Source organism: Stigmatopora nigra, unplaced genomic scaffold (assembly GCF_051989575.1).
Source record: "Stigmatopora nigra isolate UIUO_SnigA unplaced genomic scaffold, RoL_Snig_1.1 HiC_scaffold_27, whole genome shotgun sequence".
Lineage (NCBI taxonomy): Eukaryota > Metazoa > Chordata > Actinopteri > Syngnathiformes > Syngnathidae > Stigmatopora > Stigmatopora nigra.
Window position 1 is genome coordinate 1,759,250 of NW_027551606.1, and position 7,500 is coordinate 1,766,749.

Consider the following 7,500-nt stretch of genomic DNA (forward strand, 5'->3'; position numbering starts at 1 on the left):
TATTACATGACATGAAAAAAATCCAGCAACAGCATATTGGCCATAAATAAATAATATGGGCCCAGTTTTCTGTGCTAAACTGGACAAACCGGTGCGGCAAGATTGTGTATTTGAAGACACACCCAGAGCAAGTGACAGTGAGGTAGAAAACACTACCAAAGTAAGCAATCTTTAAAATGGGATACCTTGCTCTGAATGGTTTTGACTAAAATTGCCGTATTAATGCAAAGAGAGTCATATGTCCCCCATATTACCGTTGATTGTTTAAAACGGTCTTGATTTTCATTTTGTATTATTTTTCCATTCTGAAGGCCTGTCAAGGTGCTATTCAAATATTTTTTGTTGTTCTTCTTGTGGAGACTAAAGTTGAGGTTCTACTCAGCCATCATTCTTGAACTGATTGTCTTCAAATTTGACAGCTATGCAATATGGGCCAGAATCTATCAACCCTTAGAACCTGATATTTTGGATTGGCATGATTAATTAGTAATTGGATACTTATAGATGCCTGTGTTTCCTCTAGGTTACGAGTTAGCCATGTGTGCACAGCCTGTAGAGTCCTGACGCACACTTTGGGGTCTTTCGAGCAGTGCTTGGCCTGGGTTACACTGTAGTAATTCCATACCTGTCAACCTCGAACCATTTGTGATCTTACCAAATTTTGTTTTCGCCCTTACATATATGTATAAATACATGGAAAATCTTACCACTTTACTTTTTTGTAAAAAATCACGAACAACAAGTGAAAATGAAAGTAAACATAAACAAGGGAACAGGAAACGGAAATCACATGGTGAAAGTGTTACAAAACGAAATGTTTATCATGATCTTTTTTTTTTAGCCAATCAGAGGCGCCGGTACATATATCACTTGGCAGACATGCGTTTCCGGGAAGAAACAATGGCGGATGGTGAAAAATGGCTAGAAAGTGCCTTAATTTATTTTTTTTTCTCAAAATCACCGTTTAGCGTACCATTTTCATGTGTACAGCGTACCAATATAAAAATGGGCTTTCAGTTGTACCAATTACGGCGAGAACGTACCAGTTGACAGGTATGTAATTCATTACTACAGCAGTGTTCTCGTTACCTCTGCGTCCTGCGTCTGATACGCACAGCTTTTCTTCCAGACGCACAATTTCAAGTAATGTGCTTTTTTCGGACGCAAAGAAATTTTTATCAAAAAAAAACCAAAACACATATATATCCGATAGCAAACCAATTTATTCCACATAATCTTTGCGAAATAATTCTCGCGTGAACGAGACTAGCAGACACTAGCAGACGCAGGAGAGGAAGCAATAGCAAGAGTTTCGTAATAGTGTAAGAAAGATAAAAAATGTTTCAGAAAAAGCAAAACAGTCTGGATAGTTATTTCGCAGTTAAAAATACAAGTAGTAAGAAAAGAACTGCAGAAGATTCGATCGATGATCATGAAGCAAAACGGGGTAAGCAAGGAAAAATACGCACATTTCAAAAGACTTGGTTGCAGCTGTTCGCGTGGTTACGATATGACGAGGAAAATAATTTCATGTACTGTGCTGTTTGTACGGATAACAAGCAGGTAAATGGATTGATTGCGGCAGCTAAATGCACGAATTTTCAAAAATGCACCCTGGATAGACACATAGTTTTGCCCGGACACAAGTTGGCACTGGAATTTCCCACATTGCGAAATAACAACAAAAAAAATCGAACAAAAGGCATCAGCAACAAAAGACAAAGTAGTTACAGCTTTATTGAAAGTTGTACATTGGATGTCCATGGAAGATATATATAATGCTCAAGCAAATTGTACTGGCTGAAAAGTACCCAAGAGACAAGATGAGCAATCTCTGGAAACTGATCAGCCAGTACCACAGTGAAGAGATGCCAAACATGATAAGATTGGCTCAGCTGGCTCTTACATCAGCTGTGCATACAGCTGGCTGTGAGAGAGGTTTTTCTGTGCAGAACAGAATCCTCACAAAGAAAAGAAACAGGCTGCAAGTGGAAACTCAGCACAAACTGATGGTAGTGCAGCTGGCTAAAAGTGTGAACCATCAAAAGGCCCTGGAAAAGTGGAAAGGCTGCAAAGAGAGGAGGATCTACGAGCTGAAAGACTAGTACAATGATAAATAAACCCTAACCCTAAACCATATAATAAATAAATTAAATCTGAATGTTTATGTATCGTTGTTTATGTTTTATTTGCATCCGTAGTATGTTGGGACTCGTGACAAGTTTCCTGGGACGCACAGTTTTCAGACAAGCGAATCCCTGGGACTCGCAGTGTGCCAATTGTAAAATTATCACTGCTACAGTAATCAATATATTTCAGTAACTTTTAATTATTACAATTAATGTAATCTTAATAATTAAAAGTGACTGAAAAATATTGAGTTTAGTAATATTGAAATAGGAATCAGTTTCATGCTGTCGTCACCCAGAAAAAATGAAGAAATTCCATATTGACTTAATTTATTTGTGCAGTGTTTCATTGGCAAAATGAATTCCAGTGACTCTTGTTTCGTAAACCTTTATATTGCAGTTTTTCCATGGAAATTTCCTCATTTTGTTAATATTGCTCCGGGATCTGTATATACACAACTGTCATTCCATAAGGATTTTCATAATTCATACTGATTTGTAAGAAAAAAATAAACACTACGGGCATAGTGCGTCATATGGATTCACAATGTTTTTTTTTTTTTAATTTTATTACTGTTGCAGTATTTTGCCAGACTTACCTAATTTCGCTTTGCTTTTCCACAAACTCACTTCGGTATGTGCACTCATGGCAATGTTGCGGTATACTTGGACCGAAAGTGAGAAAATTGCCAAACTAAAGGAAGCTCTTATAGACTCGTCTAAGTGTTTTTAAATGCTCTTTCTTGTATGTGCTGATTCACATAAAGATACTGCAGACCATATAAGGATTTTTGTAGCCAGTCATTCAGATTTATATAGTCTTAGGTTGACAGGTATGTGTACAGTTTTTAGAAGTTGAAAATATTGCATATATTCTTTTTTAGCAAAATGTGTTATTTTATAGGCAGAAAGACACTAAAGGGTAAACACCTGCCATGAATGTGTACCACAATGACACTTTTGTCTGTTCAACACTGGTGCGAATTATATTCCTCTCTTGAAAATATCAGTTTTGCGTCCAGCCTCACAATGGGACATTTTTAATGCTATTTCTCTAGGTTTCCCATTGGTAATACACTGTTAATTTAAAATCATGTATAAATGATTTTGGGCAGCCCCGGTGGGGTGAGCCCCGGGGTACTAGGTTTATATCAACCTCACGTCACACCTGTGTGGAGTTTGCATGTTTCCCCAGGCTTGTGTGGGTTTCCTCTGGGTTCTCAGGTTTCCTCCCACATTCCAAAAACATGTATGGTAGGCTGATTGGGCTCTCTAAATTCCCCCTATAAATGGGTGTGAGTATGCATGGCTGTCCGTCTCCTTGTGCCCTGTGATGGGGTGTGCCCTGCCTCTGGCCCGGAGACAGCTGGGATTGGCTCGAGCACCTAAGGGTGAGTGTGCATGGTTGACCTTTGTCTCCTTGTGTCCTGCGATTGGCTGGCCACCGATTCTGGGTGTCCCCCGCCTCTGACCTGGAATCAGCTGGGATAGGTTCCAGCACCCCCTGTGTCAGGAGTGGCTCGGTTGCCCCTCCTGGCGTGATGTCATTATTGTTTTCAGCGGTGTGCAATTATGTGATTATCTTTTCCTGGGCTACTTAAGGATTATGGGTTGTGTTGATCGTCGTCGGATCGACTGATTTGTTCCTCGTTGTCATGCTTACGTCACTTGACGCTACGCCACGCTACATCGTGGGATATCATGTTTCAGTTCTGTAGTAGTTAGTTGTTTCAAGCCCGGGTTGTTTTTGTATGTTTTTGCCAGTTAATTAAATCCAGAACTTTCCCCCGGTCGCGCCGCGCTACGCGAGGCCATCATAACACCCTGTAACCCTAGTGAGGATAAAGCAGTTCCGAAAATGAGATGAAATTAGATGAGATGAGATAAATAACTTTCATGTTTTATCAAAGCTGGTATTTTAGCCAATCATGTATATAAGCAATCCAAATAGACCACCCTTCCTCATTACTTCATTCATACCCATTATGACATGCACCTGTGTATAAGTTTATCAGTGTTCACATCTGAGGGTATAACTTATATCATGAAATGGCTGTCCCTGTAAGTGGTGTTATGTTCTTAAACATATATTTTTTTTACCAACCCCATTAATTTATTATGTTCACCATGCCTTGTGCACATCAAGGTTATGGGGTGCTGGAGCCTATCCCAGATGACTTCTGGTGAAAGGTGGACTACACCTAATACCGGTCACCAGACAGTCGGAGTGCACACATACGGACAGACAACAATTCACGTTCGTAACAGTTGTAATACTGAAAAGTGACATAAAAATGCAGATTTGAGTAATATTGGGGCTGGGTCTTAACGAGTATCAAGTCAGTTATGGGCTCACTTGCTGATTGCAAACCATTTGGAACCATCAAACCACGAGCACCACCATATTTGTGGTTTTAGTCAATAAGGGGTAATTATTTTCTTTTCACAGCAGAGAAACTATGTTCATTGATCTTAACCGGTTAAATAAATTCAATAGGCAACACACACAGTTGCCCTTCATGACGTCTCATCTCATTTTCTGTACCGCTTTATTCTCACTCGCGGGGGCTGCTGGAGCGTATCCCAGCTGACTTCAGGCCAGAGGCGGGGGACACCCTGATTTGATAGCCAGCCAACCACAGAGCACAAGGAGACGATCAACCATTTATGCTAACACTCATAACTAGGGGCAATTTAGAGTCTCCAATCAGCCTAACACGGATGTCTTTGGAATGTGAGAGGAAACCGGAGTACCCGGAGAAAACCCAAACAGGCCCAGGGAGAACATGCAAATTCCACACAGGTGGACCGACTTGGATTTGAACCCAGTTTTCGCACTGTGAGGCTGACACAATAACCACATCACCTTACTCGTTATTTTACTTTAAAAATATTGTTGCGAATGCATTGATTCTCGCTTTAAAAGCTCTCAATGGCTGTCTTACAATAACCGTCAATTTTTTTAACCCATTGTCTGCTTAAATGTATTTATCCTTGAGGAAGCTGTTGCCGAGTGCCTCAAATAGAACCGCAGGCTTAAGTGGGCGAAATTGTGTCGCGGGGTCAGGCGATGGGCCTTGTGGTCAGTAGTAATGATGTTGAATGAATTAATATATTAGGTGTGCCAAGCCTTCTGATTTATTTTTCTGTAAGATGAAAAGGCTTATTCTAACACCGCCTTCACATCAGGGGACAAGGTACAATACAGCGCTGCCAGAGCAAAGCTGAAAAGAGGCATTAAAAAGGGCAAGGCATCATATACAAAGAAAACTGAGGAGCACTTCACATACACTGAAGTTTCAGGAACAGGAAGTGAGACTGGTAATGTGGTTTTCGAACACCAGGAAGGCTCCTGGCCTTGACGGAGTACCTGGGAAGGTGCTCAAAGCCTGTGCTGACCAGCTGGCTGAAGTTTTCACAAAAACAAATCAATTTTTACCTGCTACAATCCATCAGTCCATCCTGCCTAAAATCTGCCACCATTCTCCCTGTCCCCAAAAAGGTAACATCTGACAGCCTGAATGATCATAGGTCTGTTGCACTTACGCTTGTGATCATGAAGTGCTTTGAAAAGTTGGTCGCCCGCCACATCAGGAATACAATCCCTCCCTCAGTTGACCCTCACCAGTTTGCTTATAGACCAAACAGGTCCACTGAGGATTGTATCGCCATTGCTCTACACACAGCACTGAGCCACCTGGAACATCATGGAAATTATGTGAGGATGCTTTTCATTGACTATAGCTCAGCCTTCAACACGATAAAACTGGACATTCTGACTGAAAAACTCTCTATCCTCTTCCATTTGGTGCTGGATAAAGAACTTCTTAATCAACCGACCACAAACTGTTAGACTTGGTCCCCACATCTCTTCCTCCATTACACTAACCGCTGGCTCTCCTCAAGGCTGTATACTGAGTCCTCTTCTGTACTCCCTGTACACATACGACTGTACACCAACCCACCTCCAACTCCATCATGAAATTTGCTGATGACACCCCTGTGGTCGGACTCATCTCAGAAGGGGATGAGTCGGCCTAAAGCGATGAGGTCAACAAACTGTTGTCCTGGTGCTCAGTGAACAATCTCACACGGAACACCACAAAAAACTAAAGAAATAATCCTGGACCTTCGCAAACAGCACAGATCTGGCCCCACTCCTCATAAATGGAGTGTGTAGACAAGGTCCAGTCGTTTAAATTCCTGGGGGTCCACGTCACGTATAAGGTCTCCTGGTCTACAAACACCATGGCAGTAGTGAAGAAGGCCCAGAAACGACTCCATTTCCTCAGGGTACTCAGGAGGAACAACTTGGACAGAAAGCTTCTGGTAACCTTCTATAGAACCACTGTGGAGAACATCCTGGCATACTGCATCACAGTGTGGTACGCTGGAAGCACTGCAGTAGACAAAAAGGCCATGCAGAAAGTGATTAACACTGCCCAGAAGATCATTGGCTGCTCTCTAACCTCACTGGAAGAAATTGCCAGCCCTCATTACCTCAGCAGAGCCAGGAACATCATTGGGGACCCATACCACCCTGACGGTATAGGTCCCACAAAGTACGAACAAATAGGCTTAAGGGTAGTTTTTCCCACATCCATTAGGACTCTGCACTTGCGGCAACACAACACACAATCCCTTCTGTGTAATAACTTCGGGGTGAGGTAAGTGAAAGAATGTGAGAGGTAAGTGATCCGCTCGAGGGGTGATGCGATGTTTCCATAATGGCAGAATGCCAAATTATGAGTCCGCAATTATCACTAACAGCTAATTTAATCACTTTTTAGAAAACACTTTTTCAAAACCCATGTCTCTCTACTTTTCAAATGTTGTCCTGCACAGAGGACCATCAGCCACAAAGGAAGAGGACCACTGCATTATGAGAAAAAGTAACAACTATTGGCCAGTTTCTAGTGGGGAAAATCAGATGGATATGGACAAAACCAAGGACAATTCCATAGTAGGAAATTTCATTTCAATTTCATTTTTCTTCACACAGTATATTAATATCAAACTCTAAATCCTGGTAAATACCGATAACTAATATGAAATGTAAATAAACAATTTTATCATGATACGATATCGATTTTTTGAACAATATTACGGTCAGCAATAAACATCCAAAAGACAAAATCAATAGGATATTGGGCAGCAAAATTAAACACGATTTGATAGACTATACCGAAAGTAATACAAGTTACACCGCAAATTTGACTAATTTTGACAAATTTGACTACAACTTTGTTACTCAAAGATTTTATAGAACTAAATGAAAACTGTCAGGATTGTGCTAGTTTATTGAATCAGATTTGGGTCTAAACGATTCAAGCAATACTTTTGGCATCAATCTAAATTTGGCAACCAAATA

General features: G+C 41.0%; 1 protein-coding gene across 7 annotated transcripts in view; it reads left to right on the plus strand.

The window, feature by feature from the left end:
- Window positions 1-6,936: 6,936 nt before the first annotated feature.
- Window positions 6,937-7,500, plus strand: part of ano1a (anoctamin 1, calcium activated chloride channel a) — a 104,844-nt gene continuing 104,280 nt past the window's right edge. For all 7 annotated transcript variants that reach the window (XR_013325462.1, XM_077711638.1, XM_077711640.1 and 4 more), the window contains exon 1: window positions 6,937-7,092. Coding sequence is in view for 6 of the 7 variants with exons in the window: in XM_077711638.1 (XP_077567764.1) it covers window positions 6,940-7,092 (153 nt within the window). In the remaining variant the exon portion in view is untranslated. The remainder of the gene's footprint in view (window positions 7,093-7,500) is intronic.